The sequence below is a fragment of the Streptopelia decaocto genome (genome assembly GCF_964273445.1).
Source record: "Streptopelia decaocto genome assembly, chromosome: 1".
In the NCBI taxonomy this organism is placed as follows: domain Eukaryota; kingdom Metazoa; phylum Chordata; class Aves; order Columbiformes; family Columbidae; genus Streptopelia; species Streptopelia decaocto.
In genome coordinates, this window is record NC_138663.1 from 38,912,517 (window position 1) to 38,935,428 (window position 22,912).

Below are 22,912 nucleotides of genomic sequence, written 5' to 3' on the forward strand. Positions count from 1 at the left end.
CCGTCGAAGGAAAAGGTGATGGGGCACCGTCTGTGCATTCACAGTTCATGGGATCATAGAATAGTTTGGGTTGGAAGGTACCTTCGAAGGTCAGCTAGTCCAACCCCCCTGCAATGAGCAGGGACATCTTCAGCTGGATCAGGTTTCTCAGAGCCCTGTCCAGCCTGGCTGTGAATATTTCCAGGGATTTAGCATCTACCACCTCTCTGGGCAATCTGAGACATGCCATCAGTCAAAGCATATGTATTTCCTTCCCATACAGTCCTGTTTGTCATATATAGAAGGACATGCTGCAGCCCAGGCACATCTCTTTAGCTGGCTGCATTGATGTGCCGGGTGTGTGTGAATGTGTGTGTGCATGATGTGGTAAGAGTGAGAGCTGAGTGAGCCGGCTGCATTGTGTGTGGTGTTTGCATATTTTATGCTTGGGAAGGCAAAGAACACCAAGTTTTCATGAGCAAATATTTGCATATTTTCCACTTGTTCGAGCAGATAAAGCATTTCAATTCTCTGTTGCATCCTCAGGAGAGCCAGGAACATCATCTTCTCAGCAGTGTTTCCCTTTCTTGTATCTCTCTGCCTCTTTTTCCTAACAGCTCCACAATTTCAACAACTGATTCAGTGCTTCCTGCCCCCTCCCCACATGCCCTTGTTCCATCGTCCTGTGTAGCAGCTGAAGCAGAATGTGTCCTGGACAGTTTTGCTGTTGCCTGAGCTGAGCTGCGGTGTTCCCCTGCTGACGACAAATACAGCAGCTCCCTAACAACAGCTTCAAATGACATTAAGTGTGGGCTGTGTTAGTAACAGCCGGAATCGTACCCTTGCCTCTCCACCCTGGAACCCCTCCCCAGTCGCCACTCACTGCCCTTCCAGTTTCTCTCCTGAGGATCCATTACAGAGCAGAAGGGTCACACTGAGTGGGTCCAAAGCTCCCCCAGGCCACTGTTAGGCTGTCAGGAACTTGCTTGGGTTTGCGTGTATGGTGGGTCCGTGTGTGGGCAGGGTCATTTGCAAGGTCAGTTTCTCATCACCCAGTTTTAGCTTATGTGTGGGCTGTGTGTGTTGTGTTCCTGTGTTCGTGTTTAGGCCAAGAGGTACAGGCATGTCTAGGTGTGCATGCGTCTGTGTGGGTGGCCACATATGGTCTCACGCACACACAGATATACTCGAATCAAAGCACCCACAGACATGAATATGTATATATATTTATAAACACTCACACAGTCACGTGTACCCACACATACACAGATGCAATCACATAAATACTCATTTGTATGCACGCATACAGATCACATACATACACCTCTCTATATCTGCTGTTGTGCACTCTGACATGTGCATACAAACTATCTGAGCAGCTGGCAGAATGAGCTCTCAGTGTCTCTAACATTCTGTCTGTGATCAAACATTTGCTGGAAAGAGGCATTGCACAATGCTGCTGAAACCATTGCGGCCTTTTCTAGTCCTGCAGCTCTCATCTCTACGTGATGGGAATAAAACCTTTTATGCAGTACAGGGCTTGATGGAGCCCTTATCTCTGTGTTTCTGCACCCAGAATAGAAAAATCCATTTCCACATATGACTGGAACAAATCCCACTGAACATCAGCCAGAATTTCACTTAGCCACTGTGCACAATCCCGGTGGCCTCCAGGTTGCCCAGAGTCATCCACACCTTCAACAGGAGAGGGATCCCAAGGGCGGTCAGAGTAATATGCTATTACCACAGAGAAACCTGGGGATGCACCAGGAAGGAGACAGAGCTGAGGACAGCAGCAGGGGTCGGAGGTCTGTGATTCCAAACATCTGTTCCTCTGAAAAACAGCCTTTTAATCAATGATGATGCTTTGCAGAATTTTGTAGCACTTATTTTCTCCTCCTGAATTTCAGACAAAAAAAAAAAACAACAAACTTTTTCTTTTCCCTCCTCCAGTCTTATTTAACTCCATTTTTTTCCCCCAATTTATTACTGAAGAATAGAGTGCAGAGTAGGGCAGGAGAAGAAAACACAAGACAGAAAAAATATTATACTTGCAATGCTTTTAACTCCTGTTTAAATGAAAGATCTTCAGTTTCTGCAGGTCTTCCTGGAAAACATTTTGGTTTTTCCCAGCAGAGCTGCCTTGCTAGTGGGCTCAGACTCCATGTATCACACTGATGTCTCCTTGGCACGTTTGCTCAGCACTGGCATTGAAGTGCTTGGGCTCTTCAGAGATGTAGGTATTTTAAGAAGCCAACCAGTTGGTGGAGTTTCTTGAGTGGTGATGTGCAGCAGATGGAGCTGCAAAGGCGTGCGAAGTGACGACTCAGCTCAATTCAGTGGTGAAGGAGAACGTCTCTGATAGTGTGTTGGCAGGCAGGGAACTACCCCACCTCCTCCAGGCTGCTGGGCAGCCCCTCTGGAGTACAAAACCCTTTTGATATCTGCCCCCCACCCATCTGATCTGCCTCCTGCAAGATCCTCATTCACTGTCACGTACCTTCTTCAGCATCTGGTCATCAGCCATGACCAGTGTTACATGCTCCCCAGCTAGTACCATTTCTCCTCTGTCCTGCAGTGATTGCGCTGCCAGTGGTGCCCAGCATTCACCTTGCCCTGTTCCTCGCTGCAAGAGGAGCAAAACAGACCTCCATGTAAAGTACTGTCTTGTCCATCTAGTTAACCACTCGGTAACCAGAGCTTTTAATCTTCCTAGTGTTTGTTGCCCCATATAGAGGCAGGAACTTTGGCAGTTCATCTTCATTCTTCTGGGATTCCTTGGCTGCTCTTTGTCCAGTGGATGTGGTAGCTCCCCAAGAGGAAGAAAAAAAAAAAAAGAGAAAAAAAAAAAAAAAGATACTTCTTTAGTCCAACAGACTGTGTATCCCACACCCATGAATAATTTGGCTGCTTTCTCACTGAGGCCCACAGTGTGGGCAGCTGGTGCAGGGATGGAAGAAGGAGATGTGAAGAGGTAGCAGAGGATAGAAACTTGCTACCAAGCGCTTTCTTTTGCCCATGAGTTGAGCCAGCACTCCTGGGTGTCTGCTTGCACTCAGAGGAGCAAGCACACTCTGTAAGAGGAGCAAAGCAGTAGCTGTGTGGTATTGCTGGTAGCTCAGATTCTAAGCCTACAGGCAAGGATGGCTTGGCACCAGCATCCCAGGCTCAAAGACCAACCAAGAGGATGGAGAATTCATAGGGACAACCGTCACCTCTGTCAGGGAGGTGACGGCTATACCAGTGGCTGAGAGCACAGCTGAATGTCTTTTGCTTGGTCATGTTTGTAGTCCCTCCCCACACCTCCTCTGCCCTCTGGCCTGGCTAGAACATGTCTCCTCACCTGATGCTCTGCTACAGTCTTTTTCCAAACTCCGGTGTCCTGCTCTCCAGTTCCTGATGGCTACCAGGCCTTTACATCTTCTCCTACCACCTTTTGGTGACGTTGCTTCCTCATATAGTGATTCTGTCCCTATCATCCTCAGCTGCTGCAGCTTGTTCTGCTTCCCAGTCCAGGGCTTTTTTCTTCTGTCCCAGCACACCTGGCCCCATGCCATCCCTTCCTACCTTATACCTTCTCTCAAGTTACCTGTGAGACACCTTTCCATCACCCAGCCAGCTCTTGTCACTGATCCTCCATGGACTGCCTCCTCCAACATCTCCTGACCTCAGGGAGGCATGGATTCTCGTGGTGGATCCTGCCTTCCCATTTGTCAAAACTATTTGTGGAGAAAAGTGCCCAGATATAGCCAAGGGCTCTGATATGAGAGTCTTCTTGGTGTCTGTATCTTAGCAACAGCATTCACGGAGAAGTTCAAGGTGTGGGGACAGTCATTTAGTAGCGCCTGCAGGAATGAAGTCGAAGCACAAATATATGTGTCTGCTCCTCTAGCCTGCACACTCAGACAGGCCCACCTACAACTTCCCTCCAACAACCGATGCACAGAAGCAACACTCATCCACCACTCACAGCAACACACATCCTTACCCAAGCACTCACACGTGCACATATTCCCATATGTACCTGTGTGCTGCCACAACCATACCTATGCTTAGATGTCCCACAATTACATAAAAACACTTCCTTGTCTGTATTCATATATGCTTATACATACACATACCCCCTTGTCTACATTTGTACACATTTATGAACATCCCACAGCCACACACAGATTGGCATCAGTGTCCAACCCACACACAACTCCCATCAGCACTGGCTCCTCCACATCTGACCATGTTCAGCCATTCATACAGTCTAGTGATCAACCTTTGCATACAGCCACCTTTGTACACATGTAGACACATCATTTCTTCTCCATCCTGAGCCAAGTACCGTATTATTTCCCATAAGACAAATTAATTCACACACTGGAGATCCCACAACCTCCCTCTGCTCTCTGCCCCCATCCTTGATCTCCTGTACCAGCTAAACATTACTCCGTCCAAAGACCAACTCATCTCAAAGACATTGTGTCTTCTCAGGAGAGCCAAATCTATGGTACCCTCCCTCCCCTAAACAAACAGAATGGTTCTGCCCAGATGGCCTTTTAAGTGCAAAGGCTCTTTTTTTTATTCACAGTAAGGCTTAGGGAGAGGAAAAGGTGAAGGGCATTTCAGCTTGTAAGAAACCCTGCCTCCAACCTATGCCTCATTGTCTTCTTCTCTACCCTTGTTACACCTTCCACCGGGGTGCAGAGGCACCAGGAAAACCCTGAAGAGTGTGAGGTTCAGGAAAGAATTGTCCCATTTGTTTTCCCAGGCAAGTCTCATCAGCCTGCCCAGAGTGCATGAAAGCCTTGGAAAGAAAGAGGAGGCTTTGACCAGTCAGAGTGGTCTCCAACCAGGACCAGCATGGATAGGGAAATTGTCCCCAAGACTTATTGGAGAGAAGCTGGCATGTCTTAGCTCCAGACATTTTTCTTCCTGTTCTTCCTTTAGGGTAAACTGCTTCTCATGTTTATAAGGAAGATAACCAAAGCACTGGGATGCCTATTCGAGATCTTCAATGGCACATGTCGTATATGCCATTTTAAGGACTTCCTTGAGGTGCCACAGTCAGGTGGCAGCTGATGCCCTCTGCAGCTGGATGATTTAAGGATGGATCCTGCAATCTAGGGCTCACCTTGCTCTCATTATATCTTCAGTGCCCATTATATCTTCAGCTCTCCCTGGATCCAGTCCTTCCTTTACCTGGTACCACACGAACTGCAGGTGTCCCTTCCAAAGCCAAGAACAGTGCCTTGCTTATTTCCGAAGCTCATGGAGCCCTATTGATCTTTAAGCGGAGTTTTGGCCTTGAATATTCTCTTGTATCAACCTCTCCCATCACCTTTGAGGTGGTAAATCACAGAGGGCGAAGGGGATCCCAATATCTCTTTCCCCTGCACCATCCTTTTCATCATAAATAACTGACATGCAAGTTGTTGCTGTTTTCACACCCCACAGGCTCCTCGGGGAGTGTTTTTTGCTCATTGCTTTCTCCTTCCCTACTGCTTAGAGGGTGTTCCTGCCTGTCATTACCATTCTGGGTGATCTTGCTGATCTCACCTTCTTCCCTTTCATCATCAGTCTTCTCTGGGGGACATGCTGGTACCTCCTGGCTCTGGACTCGGCGGGACGGCCTGAGGATGGCCCTGCGGAAGCCCTGCTTGAAGCGGTAGGAGAGGAAGCCATAGATGATAGGATTGGCACAGCTGTTGGCGTATGGCAGCACCACCACGAGGAAGTAGACACCAAAGAGGGATGGCTCCTCTGGCAGTGGGCAGACGACATTGATTATGTTGAGGACATAGAAGGGGAGCCAGCAAAGGACGAAGACAGCCACAACAGCCACCACCATGCGAGTCACCCTGCGCTCTGAAAGCTTGTGCTTGGAGGACAGAGCCCTCACCCGCCTGCCAGAGGAACGTACCTTCACAACAATAAGAAGGTAGCAGAGACAAATCACCAGCAGTGGCCCAAAGAACCCCAGGGTGGCAGTGTAGACAATGAAGCCAGCTCTCCACACTGAGGCAGGCTCTGGCCACTGAATATGGCATGTGCTCATCCCTAAGGGGACATTTGAGAAGACCACCACCGGCAGTACCACCACGGAAGAGAGCACCCACACAGTTGCACTCACAGCCTTGGCCACCCGTGCAGTCCGCCATTTGGAGGACTTCCCTGGGTGGACCACGGCCAGGTAGCGATCAACACTCATCACTGTCAGGCAGAAGATGCTGGTGAACTGGTTGATGGCATCCACAGCCATCACCAAGCGGCACATGAAAGACCCAAATGGCCAGTAGGACAGGGCATTTTGTGCAGCCAGAAAGGGCAGGCCCAGCATGAAAAGCTCATCAGCTAGAGCCAGATTCAAGATATAGACATTAGTCACCGACTCGCTCACAGAGTGACGCAGGACCACATAAATGACCAGAGAATTCCCAATCAGCCCCACCACGCAGACAACGAGGTAGACCAGGGGGATGAGGACACCGCTGACAACCACACCAGGGCTGGCGGTGGTGGAGCCATTGGGAGTGGTGAAGCCTGCCCAGCTGCCAGAGACATTCTTCTCCTCTGACACTGCCGGTGTGGGGAGGCTGAAAGCAGAAGCGTCCATAGCAAAGGCAGGGAAGACGGTGGGAGATAGTGTCCTTGCAGGATCAGTTACCAATCTGGAGGTGAGAAGAAGAGACAAAAAAAGCCATTGATACTGGGGACATGTCAGCTGGACAAGTCACAGGTAAAATCTCCACATTAATTGTGTGTAGGTATGGACAGGCATGGGAAGTCACGGTGAATTTGAAGATGCTGGCAGCCCTGAAAGATGTAGGACAATATTGACTGCATCTAGACCTGGGAGGCACAGTGAGTATGGTTGTGGCTCAATGTGGGCCAGTGGATCCTCTCCCCTAGTGAAAGATCCTCTGGGTAAAGAACCACGGACTACGATAGGGACAGGGAAATTTTTCATGTTCTGCTAATGGCTCCAATACTGAGGACATAGTCACCAGGGGGCTGATTCTTATTTATGAATGGCAGGTGCCTTACAAACAAAAGAGGGAAGAGCATCCAGTGACAAAATGCCATTTCAACTCTGGCTCCCCCATTCACTGAGTATCCTCTTGACTGCTGAAGCTCTTTTTGGACTGGGCAGGTTATGGGGTTGTTAGCCCCACCAGCAGAAACAAAAGCACCTCCACTCTCAATCCAAACCCAGAGGCTGAGCTCAACACCTGAGCTGAAAGGCAGCTGGTTTGTGTTATGTCAGTTTGAGAGTAAAGGAAAACCCAGATTATTCTGGGTACACAAAAAGAGGCCAGTCCAGATCTCTCTCTTGTCTCTTTCTCTTTTTTCTCTCTCCTTCTGCACCTTGCAACACACTGCTAATGTAAGAAGCTCTGCCCGCCCCAGCTGTTTGCAATACCAAAACAGTGTCCCAGCCCTCCTAATCTGAGGTGCCCAATTGCCCATCACGTCAGGGTTTGGCATGGAAACAGTGCTCAGCTCACTCAGAGAAAGCCTTGAACAAACAAGGTTTCCACTCTCCAACAGCTCGCTGCTGACACTGGGTGAGAAGCTGCAGGGAGAGAAGAGACAGAAAAGGGAAGGATGTGCCTTTTGTTTTTTGTCAGGGCTCCAGATATGTGTGTGACAGAGTCCAGCATATAATGCAGAGCAGAGACATCCTGGCAAAGCTTATGTGGGGGAGGTTTGTGATGCTTTCAGGATCAGCTGGGCTATGGCAAAATTTTCTGGAATTATGGACTGGCAGGGTCACTCTTTTGATGAACTAGCTCCTCGGAAGTGAGGATGACTTGGTGGAAGAGCCCAGGGACCCTGAGGCTCTCTTTTACCCATCCTAACAAACCTCTTAGGGCTCTGAAGCTTCTGTGTTATTGAAATAAAACCTGAGGATCTCAAAAGAAAGGACTCCCAATATTAACTACTTTTGGGAGGCCAGAAACACTCCAGAGACTTTTCTCCCAGGTGCAATTTTCTGTAGCACCACAACTTTGTTCACACATCTTGATATTACAGCATTTATTCTTTTTTGTAGATGTCTGTCCCGGTTTTGTTAAAAACAAGTTTCTCTTTTAGTGAATTTGCCTGTCAGCTAAAGCCTTCATATTAACTGCATTTTCCTGGAGAACCAGACACATGTTTTGGTAAACCTAGCAATGGAATGCAAACTTATTGATAAGCATGGATGGACATCTCGGGAGAGGGGCGAGAAACCTGCGACCAAGAAACTGACCAACTGTGTATAACATTCCGTTCACGTGAATACTTCATATAAATGTGGGAGATCACGAGGATCTCGTCCTTTTTCCCTTTGCCTTTTTGCCTTTTGCCCTTTTCCCTTTTTCCCTGCTGCTTATGGCCGACATTAGGAGAGGACCTTGCTAGTCGTCCCTGCGAACTGAGGCCTAGTGAGAGACTGAATCCAGCTCCGGTTGGCTGCAGAGTCCAATCCAGGACTTTGGGTGCCGGCTCTGCAGTTGCTGAGACTTTCAAGATGGGTTTTGTATATTTTGTATTATTTTCTCTATTCTTATTAGTAGCATTAGTAAAACATTGTTAATTTTTCCAACTCTCTTCTCTCTGTCCTTCTTTTCCTCCCAATTGCCTGTCCTTAGTGGGAAGGGGGGAGAGGGAGGGGCAAAAAGGGGGAAGTGGGGGGGGAGAGGGGGTTAACAATACATCTGCCAGGGTTTTATTGTCACCCCACAATCTTAACCCTCGACAATGTCACTCCAGCTTCTGAAAACCTTAGGGGAGATCTGAGCTTTGGATGGATTCCTTGGACATCAGATAGGCAAATCCAGCAGATTCCACAGGTGTATCAAATCTTATGCTGAAAGAACCTCATCTGATAGACCCCGAAAACCACAATTGGGCAACTATGTCTTAAGGCCACTTCTACAGGTTATTGCATAAATGTTTCCTGTTATAGTTAAATATACTTTGAAGGACTGGAATTGTTTAGACTCTTTATTTTCAAATGCCTTGGGCTGTGACATACTGTCCTGATAGAAGCCCACCTCTCAGGGCTGTCCCACACATCATGAGTAGCTGCAATGAATGGTCAGAGTAGGAAGTTATTCAAAACTCTATTTCTAAACTCAAGGATCTTTTCTCTGATGTATTTTTCCAGTGTTGTTCCAGTGACAAAAGTCACTTGTTGGAGGAAAGGGGAGGGTGATGGCTGCTCTGGGGACAAAGTTGGCTGCAAAGGGTGGCAGAGACCAGAACAGTATGTTCACAAAGTGATGATCCTCTGTAAGGTGGGGACATAGTTAGGAATCACTTTGGATGTTCCTCCTGCATGCAAACAAATTTCCAAAAAAGAAGTATTTGGACAGAGAACTACACAAAAATCAAATATGGATGGGGACATACGTGCTGGGGTTGAAGAGCATATGGGGAAGTATCTGGCGTCTAGACCTCAAAGATGATTGCTCAGGCTGTGGCTTAGCAATACAGTAAACCCAGCTTCAGGGTTTCAAAAGCCCTATAAAAAATGCCAAGGCATGCAATAGAGTACTATTTCACTATAAACTCATTCTCCTGCTCAGAGAGCTGTAGTGAAGAAACTTCATCTTTAAGCAGGCATGGTCTGCCTGTCCCATTTTAACTTTGTCAAGTACCATATACCAACTCAAACACCATATCACATATTTTGGCTAGTTTGACAGAATGACGACTGGACACCAGTGCTTCATCTGGATTGGATCCACTCTGATGCTGCTTCGGCAGCGCGTGCATAGGCAGGAATTGGTTTGCCTCAGACTTTTATAATGTGTTGGCATCTGCTTGGGGTCTGTTACCATTGATGAGGAGAACACCTGTTGCAAGGTGCTTGAGATCCCCTAACAGGTGCTGCCAGAATATACCTGGTCCCTATATGTGGAGAGCAGAGGGAAGAAGGTAAGTTGGTGCCCCTGTTTCTTTAGGGGAGAAAAAAAGAAGTATATATTTCTGCATTGCATGAGAGGAGGAGGTGGATGCTAAGAGCTGAATATAGACCTGCTTACAAAGCAGGAATAAAAGCTGCAAGGGACCAGAGAGTCCAGGAACCTGCAACCTTCTTGCCACCCTCCCCTCCTGTCCACCTTGTTTCCCATGGCCCTGTCCTAGCTCAGGACTGCCCCTGCAGATTTCCTTCTCTGGGACTGCAGAGTCAACTTCTGCATGGACTCATGCGCGCGGGAGACATCTGGGAAGAGCAGGCAGAGCTGCCTGGTACTTACGTGTCGTTGGGATGTACATTTTCCTCTGATTCACCAGGAGAATCCGTGTCATATTTTTCCCCTTCCCCTTTCTTTAAGAGCAATTGAGGAAAGCAGTCCCAGGAGGGAGCAGGTCCCGCCACGCACTACCGGGGACGCAAGTCCTTCTTCCTTGACCTGCCCATCGCCCCCTTCTCCGTGACTGGCGTGGGACTGGGGCCCACTCCCGTGCCCCGCAGGTGGCCGGTGGCCGGGCTGGCGTCCGCCCGGGGCTGCGCGGTCCCTCACCCTCGGGCCGGCCGGTCCCTGCCCCGCGGTCCCCTCGCCATCTGAGGGAGAGGGGGCGCGTCCGCCGGGCCGGGGCAACCGGAGCAGAGCGGTGGCTACCGGGGGGCACGGATACCAGCAGCCAATCGCCGCCACGCACGGAAACACCGGCAGAAGAAGCAGAAGCGGGGGATGGACGATAGGGCAGGAAAAGGGAGAGGAGCGGGGGGAGTGACGGGATGGAGAATAAAAGAGGTGGGGGGGAGTGCAGGAGAGGGGCAATAGAAGACGGGGAGCGTAGAGGAACGGAGGATGGAAGGATGGGGAGTGGGGTAAAAGAGGCTGAGGACAGTGGAGAGGGAGAGAGGGATGCAGAGAGCAGCCGTGCGGTGGGAGAGCGGCGTGGCGGGGCGGGGGGTGGTGCTCCGCTCGGCTCACCGGCTCCGTGTTTCGAGGATCCTGCGTGCAGGACCGGTGCTGCTCAGAGCTGCAGGGACACGGCAAAGCCTTCTGGCTGTCAAGATGCTCAGAAACCGGGATTGATACTGAGCACACAAACCCTTCTCCCTTCTGCTCTTCCCCATGAGCACCTCCACGTGGATGGTGCAAAAGGCAGATAGGCTATTACGAGGTCTGTCTGTCTCAACTCTCTCTCCTGGCTCGACACACAATCTCATGTTTTTTGCACCACCTTTAGGAAAAAAGCTCCAGTTTAACAGCCCCAAAGTCTCCTACCAAATTTATTGTCTGCTGCAAGGAGTGGACCCAGAAGAAATGTGCAGGGCAAGAAATGAAGCTCCTTTGTGTGAGCAGTTTTCCCAGGAAGGAAATTAGGATTTCCCCATCCCATTCCCTGGACAAATGGCTTTCCTGTGGTCCTCATCCCCTTCCCTGTCCTGCAGCCAGCATCAGTGGTACTACTTGTGCTATGCAGTCACCCAGATCTTGACATTTGGCACTGCTGCTATGAGCATTTGAGCTCCTAGGACCGATTCCAGACTTAAAAGAAGTAGGGAGTATCTCTGTGAGCAGAACATAGCCAGGGTCTAAAACCTGGCCTTCCAAACCTGTCAGGAATTTTATGTCCAGCCAGTGCTGCCGAAAGGTGAACAGGTGAAGGCAGTATGGGGCTTCAAAGCTGTCAGAAAACCTCAGCCTAGATCTCAGCCACAGCAATGTCTGAAGATACGCAGGAGAGATGAGGCGTCAGTGGAGAAGGAATGGCATGGGCAGCACCCAGTGGCTGTCCTTGTCACAGCAGGACAGGTATCTGCAGCAGCAGCATACGAGTCCCTGAGCTCATATTTTAGAAGTAACAGAGCCATGCAACAGCAGAGCTCTATCTGGGCCATTTGCACCTTGCAGGACTTGTTGGTGTAAGCTCAGTCATAGGGCCACAACTGCAGCTCACTTCTTCAGTGCTCAGAGTCCAGCTCTATTCTCTGCCTCAGCTCCAACAGGGTTGCACAACCTGTTTGAATTGTGTTGGAAGGAGAGCTCAGCCTGTGCACTTTCACGGGTAGCAGATATATGAATTTTCTTCTATGCAAGTGGTGAGCCTCTCTGCATTGCTGTATGTGACACAGGACAGGGCATACTGAGAAGGAAAAGGCTGAGACTTGGAAACTGGAAAGGAAGTAATAATGCACTGGAAATGAATTGGTTTGAGTAATGTTTTATATGTTTAAGGGAGGCTAGATCCCAGTCTTAAGGGCTTTGTGCCCCTTGCCCTTCTACAGGTATATGCTCACATATGTTCTTCTGGACTTAGGTTGACACAATTTACATTATATTTGGATGTGGCTTGGGCAATTCATCGAGCAGCAGTGCAGACATTTGTGGAGCTCGCTACCACAGCATGTCCTCCAGGGTAGATCTGGATGTTATCAGTGGGTAATATGTCACATCACTGAATTAACTGCCTTACTCAGATCTTGCTGTGAACTGAATTTTCAGAAATTTCCCTGGCAGCAGGCTATGAGAGGGGCTTCACTGTTGTGGGTTGTTGCTGATGCTAGCCATGCACTTCCTCAGTGCAGGAAGCAGCCTTTGAAACTCAGAAGCGGTGCTGCATCGGGGAGTGGCAAGCTGGCTCAACTTCACAGTTTCTTTATGCCCTTCTAGGACTGCAGGATTTTTCGGTGCCAATCATTACACCCTGAGCCCTCCTCCCACCCACGAGCTGTGTCAGTAGCAGCCACCCTGTAACACTTCTTCCTCTCAAGTCCCTGCAATGCATCAGGAAGGCAGGTGCTCACAGCTGCCAGATCCATAGTACCACTGGGACCACTCTCTTCTGCTTAATTTTAGTGACTTAGAGGCAATTTGTCTGGACTGGTGACTCATTCCTTGCTCTTTTATTTTTTTTCCCCACCCTCCCCCTTCCTATTCTCGCTCTGCCTGTGCCTGGCAGTGTGAGTGCTGGTACTGCTATGACTGACTGTGACGTGAGCTTAGGAGCGTTAATGCAGAAATGTTTTGGTGAAAAGGTGTCCCCAGCAATCTGCAGGGGCAGTCCCCAGGGAGAGAAGTCTGGGCCCGTGTGTCCCCTCCCAAAGCCTGCATCTCATCCTCTGTGTGTCCTCCAGGGGAGACAACTTCTCCTTCTAACATATGGAGGCTGAAAGGGAGAAGTGCAAAAGCTGAGGTATCTTTGGCTGGCACATGATATTTGTACCTTTCTGAGGACTGCAGGGGACTCAGCTGAGAACATAGCAACTCAGTGCATGAATCAGGCCTCATCTCTTCATCTTATAGTGGTTGGGGCTTCCCGATACCAAACTCTGTCTGGGTTGTCACAGCTGGCAGGTGCCTCCAACCCAGCTGTCCTGTTGCTCACTGTTCAGGGCTGTGTCTCCCCAGGGTGTAACACATCACAGACATGGCAAGAATATGGTCTGTTTATTTGGTCTTATTCACTATGTTGTAAACTGGGGGGTTGGTGGGGAAGGGAAGGGGCAGCTGGGGTGGGGAGAGTGTGGGGAAGTTGTGCAAACGGATAAACCAGTGCTACAGACCCACAAGAGTCTTTCAAGCCAGCAGAAGTAAAAAGCGCGGTGACTGCCACAAAGTACTGAGCTCCAGAATGCTGGAGCCATTGCTCTCCTGGGTGCTGGGCAGAGTCTGGCATCGGGATGGGGCCGGAATCTGTAGCCAAAAACATCACAGAGCTCATGAAAACATCTCGGCTATTTTCTTGCTCTCCCTCCCTCTGTCCTGGTGGTAGTGGGAGAACGAAGGGGCAGGGTCCCAGCTAGAAAGCTCCCACTCTCTCATCAGGTTCTGGCCAGCTTTGCCTCTCATCCTGAAGCCTCTCTCCTGAAGCATCTCTCCTCCCTCTCCTGCCTTGAGTTGAAGGGGAAGGGCAGGTGGGTACAACAGGAGGAGTAAAGGAAACCTGGGGGAGAAGCTGGTGCCTGCCAATGAACAGCTCACCCTGGAGGTGAGGGGGGCCTGGTAAGAGGAAGGGCCATTAGGCAACTACTATGAATAAGGAACAGCTTTTTTTTTCCCCCCCCCCTTTTTTTTTTTTTCCTTTTTTCTTTTTCCTTAGACAAGGGCTGTGGCTTCACAGCTCTCATAGCAGGTCATCCCCAGGGCAGCTTGGACACAGTTCCCTTTGTGGCAGAAGGTGACAGACAGTTCTCTGTGAGGGCAGAAGTGGAAAATCCTGAGTGACCATGCACCAGGAGGTGAGGGGAAAACCTGCCCATGGGCAGGCAGCAAGGAGGGGGACATGGTTCAGGGATCCACATACTCCACCATACCATGTCCTGTCCTTTCCCCAGGCAGGACTGCTGCCTCTCCCTCTCTGAGGCTGATCCATCCCACCAGAGACAGCAGGTCATAGGAACCCAGTGGCTGCGACGTTTCGGGAGCAGGAAAGGGCCACTGGTGTCACTCCCCAGGATCCTTTCAGACTTACTTGCTTAGAGGAGGCTGCACACTCGTTTCTTTGTCCGGGTGGGCTGTGGACAGAGGACTGCTCGGATGGCCTCGTCAAACACTGTCTTGAGGCCACGCTGCGTCAAAGCCGAGCATTCGAGGTATTTCACAGAGTCTGTTGGGAGGAAAGCAGGTGGTGTAATGAGGAGGAAGGGAACTGGGGTAGGCAGTTGGGGTACCCATGAGTCTGCTGCAGAGGGTCCTCAAAAGAGACACACGCAGGAGGAATACTACAGATCACATCAAGCAGGAAGAGATGCATGTGCCTATACCACTGGTAGGTTTCTGGCTCACATCATCTTACAGCCACAACACCCTCCTTCCCCAGTGCCTGTTTTACAGTGTCCTGAAACATATACACACCACCTAAACACTCCCTCAGTCTCATCTTGAGATGAAGTCTTGTGTCTTCTCAGGGTTTGAGTGTCAAGCACATTTGGTGGCATCTCAAATCATGCGGCACCTCCCTTTTGGGACTCTGCACCTCTAAATTCTCAGAAACCTTGTGCTGAAGAGCAAGGCACTTGGATTTGCCTGAATTGAATAAACACGGCTCAGGTGTTGATCATTGTCAGGACACACTTCACTCATCCAGGCAGTCTTGACTTCAGGGCAAAGCTTGCCAGCTGTATGAGACCAGGGTTTACCTGTTCTCCACCCTTGTAGCTAGAGCAGAGCCATTGTGTGAGGCTGGCTTTGTTCCCTGGTCAGGCATCCTCTCCTCTGAATTCCTGATGGAAAACTTTTCCCTCAGGCTGTGTTTCCCATCCCCTCTGCTGCCTCTGTGTGCTACATCTGAGAAGACAGATTACCTGGAACAGGCATTTGTGCTTGTCCCACAATACAGGAGGGAGCTGATGCCCCTGAGGTGAATAGTGGGGTGAGACATGAGTACCCAGGGTTGCATGTACAAGCCCCAGCAGTCAGAGGCAGGACGGGAAGCTGCAGTTGCAATTCTTCCTGAGAGATGTTAGAAAACTCAGTCTTCCGCCTCTTTCCGGATGTGGAGGAGAGGCCTCTGCCCACAGAGCAGCTGCGGCTTTCACAGAAGAGTATTGGCCCAGATAGAAATAGCAGAGTAAAAGGGAAGGGGAATATACAAGCGTATATTTGTGTGTGCGTATGTGGTGGATGGTGGCCAAAGAGAGGAAGAAAACAGAGGCTTGAGGGGTTGAATCTTCCTCAAGGAACAGGTCTCCTTCCTGACCCTCCTCAAGTGCACTTTGTTCCACAAATCTTGAAGTGTCTCCCTGTGTCCCTCACTGTGAGATACCTCTAAGAAAGCCTCATTAGGTTGAAGGGAAGACCATATCTTATGCTTCTTGCCTTCCACTAGGTTCAAGATGTTGTCCCAAGCACATACCGATTTCCTTGGCCAGTGCAAGGCCCTGAGGATATGTAATGGGCGACAGCTTCTTCTCCTTCAGCTTCTCAATGGTGTCCTTGTCATCACGAAGATCCAGCTTTGTGCCCACAAGGATGATGGGCGTGCTAGGGCAGTGGTGCCGCACCTCGGGGAACCACTAGCAAGAGAGCAAAATGGCAAAGATGTGAGGAAGGGTCACACATATGGGCATGCATGAGAGAAACAAAGAGGCATCCCTGAAAAAATGTCAGCAAGATAGCTAGCACCATCAATCTCACCCTCCTCAACCTCTAAGGACCAGGATACCTCTGTCTCACCTTAGCACGGACGTTTTCGTAAGATGCCGGGCTGACAAGGGAGAAGCAGATCAGGAAGACGTCCTGTAGGCATACAACCGTGGTGCAGAGTTAGGATGAGAGTGTGGGGTTGCATGACAGGAGGCAGGGAAGGGAGAGAATAGCTGGCTGAGCAGCATCTTCCCTCTGCAGCAGAGGGTCATGCTGGGGAAAGCTGTCTGTCACAGTGTAACACAGTCCTGACTGCTGCCAATTGCCTCTAGAGGAAAGAAGGATGTTTGCTCCCCTGACTCATGGTAACCATAGCCACCATTATCAGAAGAGCCAAATGTTTAACTATGAGTATGGGGTTTTTGTGGTAGGCACACTCATCCTCATGGGAAATGGCCTGACAGCATCCTGCTCATTTCTCACAGAACACCAGGGAGCTATCAGGCCAGAACAATTTTGCCTGGTGTTGAGACAGAGCTGGGCTCAGCCCAAAAAGCGCACACGCAGGATGCAAATGAGGTGGAGTTTTGGTTATCCACATAAGCAATTCTCCTGGGCGTGGTAGAATTTAGACCTCCATTAAAAACCAAACCAGCTCTTCAGCGTTACATTTATTTCATCTGACTTCACCCAGCTAAAACAAGGGTGTCAGGCCCAAGCTATCGATTTCTATACTTCTACAACTATCAGAGGCAAGTACCTTGGATTACATCCAAGTACCTTGGAAACAGTTCCCCCACCTATCCTTGGTATGTGCCCCAGAGTGGGTGCAAGCATGTTGCTGAGAAATGTGACTGCTTGTTACGAACTGTAGAAGGAGCCTAGGCAAGCAGCCTGTGCCAAGTATCTGACCCTTAGGTGGCTGAACCTAGCTGAAACAAGTAGTATCCTCAGTTCCCAGCCCTTTTGCTTGCAATGGCAACCTTCAGACCAAGACCTGAGGCAGCAGAGTCTTTCTGAGCTTGCCAAGAGCCTGCTTGGAACAGCGTCTGCTAGGAAAGGTGATTTTGAAACCCTGAAATCACTTCATCAACATGTTGAAAAAGTGGTAAATACAGTATCTGAGGAGAGGTATCCACTTGTTCTGCTAGAGGTGTGGGCTTAGTTGAGGCATCAGTAGATCAAATATGTGTCCACACATCAGATCTCTTTTAAAGGCAGAAGCCAGAATAGTGTGGTTCACAGAAATGTGAGAAGCTCCTGCCGTGGATCCTAAATTCCGTGAGCCACATTAGCTTCGTGAGACTGGGGGGTTTTTTGTTTGTTGGGTTTTTTTTGTTTGTTTGTTTGGTTGGTTGCTTTTTTATTTGGTTGTTTTTTTCGTTTGGTTGGTTGTTGTTGGGGGGGGGTGTTTGGGGGTTTTGGTTGTTTGTTTTTTGGTGTGTGGGTTGTTTTTGTTTGTTTGTTTGTTTTCTGGTTTTTGTTTTTTTGCCAGGGCTAGGTAATGCATCTGTCCCACACTGGAATCAGTGTCAGCTGGGCTCATAAGTATCTTCGAAGATCTCAGTTTTCTTGCTAAGTTATCCTCATAATAAAGTTTAGGTAGAGGTCAAAAATACCTTTAGATGTCTTTTACTTTTCGAGTTTCAGCACACTGGTATACCAACAAAGGTATTCTCAGTAAACTAAAGAGAAAGGAGGGAACAGCCCTGACACTGTGTTATGGCAAATGTTGATTTTGCAGTGAGGGAAGGAGGCACATCTGAGGGAGGAACAGTGACCGACCGTCTGCGGGTAAGAGAGTGGCCTCAGCCTGTCATAGTCCTCTTGTCCAGCAGTATCCCACAGCCCCAGGTTCACAGGCTTGCTGTCAACCATCACGTTGGCAGAATAGTTATCAAACCTGAAATGCAGAGACAAGCCATGGCTCAAAATGGAGAAGAGGGAGCCTTTCTAGCAGAGTAGGGGACATTCACTAGGTACACTCCAGAGCAAAGTGATTCCTTTTCTCAGCTCACCTGGGTGATGCTGGTTTCCTGTGGAACTCCACCTTACAGAGTTCCCACTCCACATCAACCTCCTCCCCATCACCCAGCTGTCCTGGACAGGTACCTGGCTGCAGCTCCACCTTTGCCACCTTGTGTGCAGATCCATAAATCCTTGTTTCCCACTTCTTTCCACAGTATCCTTCCCACAACTGTGTCTGCTCTAGCCCTGCCCCTCTTTCTTTTGTGCTCTAAACACCAGCTTTCTTCTTAAAAGTGAAGAAGCTATGTTTATGTATCTCCCTCAGAGCCTTGCAACACCCCTCCTCAACACCCCTGCTGAAATGGAGGCCAATATGCCAAGGTGTGTCCCCTTACTCTTTCGCAACCAGCATGAAATATTGGAGAACAGCTGTCAGGATCGCATGCTTGGGAGCAAAGACTTAGAGGAAGATAAGGATATTAAATCAATAGAGATGTTCCTCCTCTCATCCTAGAAAATTTCCTTTCCTGTTGCTTTTGTATTTTTTTTTCAGGCTAAGGTGAGGGAAACCAACGATAGGAAGGAACCAATGCAAAGACCTTGTGCATGTGCTCATGGCATACACCGCCATTGTAAGATACGCCATGCAGTCCAGGGCCACAAAATGGCCTCCCTTTCACATGTCCGGACACAGGTCTCAAACAGGAGAAATGGTGTGTGACACACAAAATGGGTGGCCATTTTACTGCTACATGCTAGGAAGGGATGGCGCCTTTCCACAAACCAGCTTCTGAGAAGAAGTGGGTTACTGCTGCTGAAACCATCTTTTTTGCAACATGCATTGCAAATGGGTTTGGAGAAAAAAGTGAGGCTCTGGGGTTTTCCTGTACCTGTGCTTCCCAGGGAATCTGAACCTGAGCTGGCAGTCTGACACACTGTGCCCAGCTCCTTTTCCCACCTTAGGGAGCACGTAGTTGTATTCCACAGCACAGTGATGTAGTATGAGTTCATGCAGTGTGCATCCCCAAACATATCCCCATGCACTGCAGGGAGACAAGTGCATCTGACCACTCAAACTAAAGCAGCTCTAAGCTCCCTCCTTATTTCGACAGTTTGCAGGTCTTTCCCAGCCTCACGCATACATGTTCTGGATTCCATAGTGCTTCTACTGTGGCACTGAACTGAATCTTGCACTCTTACCATCAGGGTTATTGGTACCAAATCCAATGACAGTGGGTGCCTTGGACAAGGAAGGAAGTGGGAACTCCTGTCCAGCCAATGGTCTTCTCTAGGGTCTGGTCCGATTTTTGTAGCCTGGTGCTGGGTTGTTTTGCCTAGCAGGACCCCATCTACTGTTTGCAAACTTTGCTGGCAGATAGACCCTTGGCTTGTTTTCTGTCTCCCAAATATCCCATTTTAACCAGGGTTTTATAAAGCCACTTGTGCTTCTGATGAAAGATGACAGATCCAAAGTGTAGAGGCACCTTTGATGGTCTGGCAGCCTCTGCCAAACCTGGCAAAGGCTTCCTCTGCTGGCATGGAAATTGAAACCCTGCCTTCAGAGTGCGCAACAAGGGGTTTCTGCACGGCTTTGCATGCTGCTTTCCATGCCTCCCACCCCCCCCAGCACCTGTTTACGTATCACTCACACAGTGGGGATGTATTCTCCTGGGAAGGCATTGGTGGTGTAGCTGATAAGGAGACAGGTTTTCCCCACAGCTCTGGAAAAGAAATAAAAAATAGCAGGAAGTCATGGTAGTGCAGGTAGGCTTGCTAGGGTGAGATGGGGATGGGGTAATTCTTCCACACCTCTAACCTAGCCCTGTCAAGAGACCCCTGGAAGCAGAAACACATTCACAGGACCAAACAGCACATAACCATAAGTTAGACAACTGGCAGGAAGAAAGACAGGATGTCACCCAGAAGCGTTTGTTTTCGTCGAGAACAAAGGCTTGTTTTTACAGTATGGTACAGAGATCACTCAGCTAAAACACATCCACTCTGAGATGGAGGTGAGGACCCATTTTCCGGTGTGTGCATGGTGCTGTAGGCTCACAGCCGGGGTAGGTGTATTGATTCGGGTGCCATGACAAAGCAACCCAGCCAGATACAGCCCCTGAACACCAGCACTCCTGCGGCCAGGGGCTGGTAGCACCTTTTCTGGACTTAGCCACAGCACCTTCCAGTCTTGCTTGTCTGTGGTGAGCTGCAGCAGCATCTGCAGAGAGAGCCATATGCAACCAGCAAGATTTCTCTCCCCATGGGTGACAGAGGCTGCTGGTGGGGTTTCTGAGCTAGAAGCTGGTGTTTCCTTTCTCCTCAGTCTTCCCCACACCCATACTGCAGCCAGGGTGAGCAAAAATAAGCCAGGGTAGCAGCACAGTCCAGACGGTGCGGGGAGTATTGGTGTGAGGGAGGTGGGAAAGGGGGTAGTCAGGCTATCAAGGGGAGGAGAAGGTGTCGTGGGCAAGGCAAAAGTTGTGATGAGGGAAAGAAGAAGAAGAGAGAAACTGGAAGAAGACAAAGCAGCCAGGGCAGGTGTGGAAAGGAGAATACTTCTCCTGTTGGGCTGCTGTTTCTCAGGTCTGTGTGGCCTGGGAGGGTCTGGCCATGCTTCTGTTACAGTGTGTGTGTAATGGAGGTGGTGAGAGCAACCTGCTGCCTCAGCCTATGAGCACAGCGGCAGGGTGAAGGAGACACCTTTCCTGGGGGGAAGGCTGGAATCCTGCTGCTGGGGACATTCTGACCATCTCAGCTGTCTTCACCCTGGTCACAAGGCACCTGCCTCGGTCACCGCACTGTGGAGCAGCTGAGGAGGAAACTGAGCTCTTCAGTGTACTCTGACACTTGTTTCTTCCTTCTGCCACCTCTCTGTCTTAGATCCTCCTTCCTCAGTCCCTTCTCTTTCCCCAGCTCCCTTGCTTCCCTCTTATAATAGAGATGTTGAGGGATGGCTGTGGAGGCTCCCTGAAGTTCTACAGGAGATCTACAGGGCTGCAGGGTGGCTAGTCATGGAAGTAGGGGTGGTTCTGAATAAGTGTGGCTAATAGAGAGGAGCATTAAGGGTCAGTGAAGGAATTAAGGTTATGGCAAAGCTGTTGAAAGATGTGGTGAGGTTAGTGACACCAGGAGTTTCCTGGGACTGAATGCAGGGAGTGTTAAGAGGTCAGCAATGCATGGTGGGAAGGGCTATGGGACCAGAAGGAGGCTATGGGGGAACACGAGGAGCTTAGCAGAGCAATAACAGAAGGTCCTGTAGTCAGTAAGGTCGAGCAGAGGGAGGGTGACATGGCTGATATGGCTGGGAGGGTTGTGAAGGGGGGTAAACCAAGAGCTTGAAGTGATGGGGGAATGACTGGACCACTACTGTGTTGCAAGATGGTGAGAGGGGAGGCTCAGTGTACAGAGAAGCAAAATGACAGGACAGAGGACATTTAACAGGAGTTGCAGTCAGAGGGGTTGAGAGTAGGATGTGTTGTGGGGTAAGCCACGATATGAGGGGAATGCTGCCTTAAGGAGGGTTACAGAGTTGGTGCAATGTGTGAGGGGAAAACTGGGGGAGTTAACAAGGCAACAGATAGATGCCCAGTGAAGTTGTCCATCCAGCTCTAGCTTGCAGCTTCCAGGGGACTTTTCTTAGAGGTAACAGTGGTATTTTGGGGCTCTGCCCTTCCTTGTCCCTTTCCCCATCCCTGAGAATATGTCTGACATGTACTGTTGTGTTTGCAGACATCTTCCCCAGGCGAGTTTTGAAGGAGGAAGTGACTGTGGGGAGCAGGGCTGCTGCAAATGTCTTTTCATCTGCTACCTGATAGCTGCCCCAGATAACATTCTGGCCAGATCCCAGCTGGGAAGTGAATTAACCTACTCCACGCCAAATGTGGACTCTCCTTCCCTCACTTCCCTACATCTACTCATCCCACAGGACAAGAAGAGGCCTTGTCTACCCCATCCCTCCTGCCCCCAGCGGCACTGGCTGCTTCCTTGTTGATGGTTTAGATCAGGTCATTTCCAGGAATCATGGGACAGGGGCAGTGATGCCATCATATTGTAAAAACAAGGTTGTGTTACCCCCTGCTCCCAAACTGGCATATACTTGTGCCTATCTCAGTGGAAAGAGCTCCTCCTCCTTGTGCCCACGGAAACCCCTTGCCAAACAATGTCCCCCACACGCCAGTACAGAGAAAATGTGCCGAGAAAAGCTGAACACAGAGATGCTGGAGGACACCTCATCAGGATCACAGTGCTGTGCCCTCTCTCAGTCAGCTCTAGTGAGCAGATGGCTTTCAAGGAGCCGTTCACCTGCAGGAGAGTGCTCGCACCTTTTGTGTTTTAAATCTAACTCCTGCCTACAGGTTGCATGGTTGAATCTGGCAGCAACACCACCACCTTCTGTGCGTGGGACAGATCTGGTCCACTTTCCATGCCTCTTTTGCAGATGCCCTCCAAAATGCCCTCTTTCACACCCTCCCCCGGGGGAGAGAAGAGCAAGGGAGGAAAAGAACACAGTCTGCAGAAGGTTAGAAGCAAAGCTGGGCACGTTCCCTGAAGCAGCCACCTTTTTTCTCACCCCTTGTCACCACCCATCCCTCCCCGCATCCACAGCAAAGCAGCGGGGTACCTACCCATCTCCCACCACGACACACTTGATGGCTTGCATGTCTCTGGACCCGTGGTGGAGGACAGCGCCTGGGGCAAAGGAAAGTCAGGCCAAGGCAAACAGTGGGGAGAGATGGGCAAATTGGGGTATCAGTCCTCGTGCTGCCGTGAGCAGCAGGTTACAGGAAGGGAGGAAGTGGAAGAGGGAACTTCAGTCACACAACCACCCTCCGGTCCCTCCTCCCCTCCCACCGCAGCAGCAGCTCTGCGGCCAGGCCGTTAGCTGAAGGCGGGGCGTGCATGACTTCACGGTTGGGATAGTGACTGCTGTAATTATTTTTATT

General features: G+C 49.8%; 2 protein-coding genes across 3 annotated transcripts; both read right to left on the reverse strand.

The window, feature by feature from the left end:
• Positions 1 to 4,536: 4,536 nt before the first annotated feature.
• Positions 4,537 to 10,374, reverse strand: SSTR3 (somatostatin receptor 3). The gene is made up of 2 exons (XM_082065644.1): positions 10,218 to 10,374; positions 4,537 to 6,638 (listed from the first exon to the last, which is right to left on the reverse strand). The coding sequence occupies exon 2, from the start codon at positions 6,581 to 6,583 to the stop codon at positions 5,378 to 5,380; it is 1,206 nt and encodes a 401-aa protein (XP_081921770.1). The 5' UTR covers positions 6,584 to 6,638; positions 10,218 to 10,374; the 3' UTR covers positions 4,537 to 5,377.
• Positions 10,375 to 13,347: 2,973 nt separating this feature from the next.
• RAC2 (Rac family small GTPase 2) lies at positions 13,348 to 22,782 on the reverse strand. Of its 2 annotated transcripts, none has more exons than XM_082051722.1 (7): positions 22,595 to 22,781; positions 19,619 to 19,690; positions 17,787 to 17,904; positions 16,092 to 16,154; positions 15,772 to 15,931; positions 14,389 to 14,523; positions 13,348 to 13,610 (listed from the first exon to the last, which is right to left on the reverse strand). In XM_082051722.1, exons 1-6 carry the CDS (start codon positions 22,627 to 22,629, stop codon positions 14,393 to 14,395), a joined length of 579 nt encoding a protein of 192 aa, XP_081907848.1. In that variant the 5' UTR covers positions 22,630 to 22,781; the 3' UTR covers positions 13,348 to 13,610; positions 14,389 to 14,392. The 2 variants fall into 2 exon arrangements, with proteins under 2 accessions (XP_081907848.1, XP_081907849.1); XM_082051723.1 differs by lacking the exon at positions 13,348 to 13,610 and adding an exon at positions 13,665 to 13,879 and having other exon boundaries at positions 22,595 to 22,782.
• Between the last annotated feature and the right edge of the window lie 130 nt (positions 22,783 to 22,912).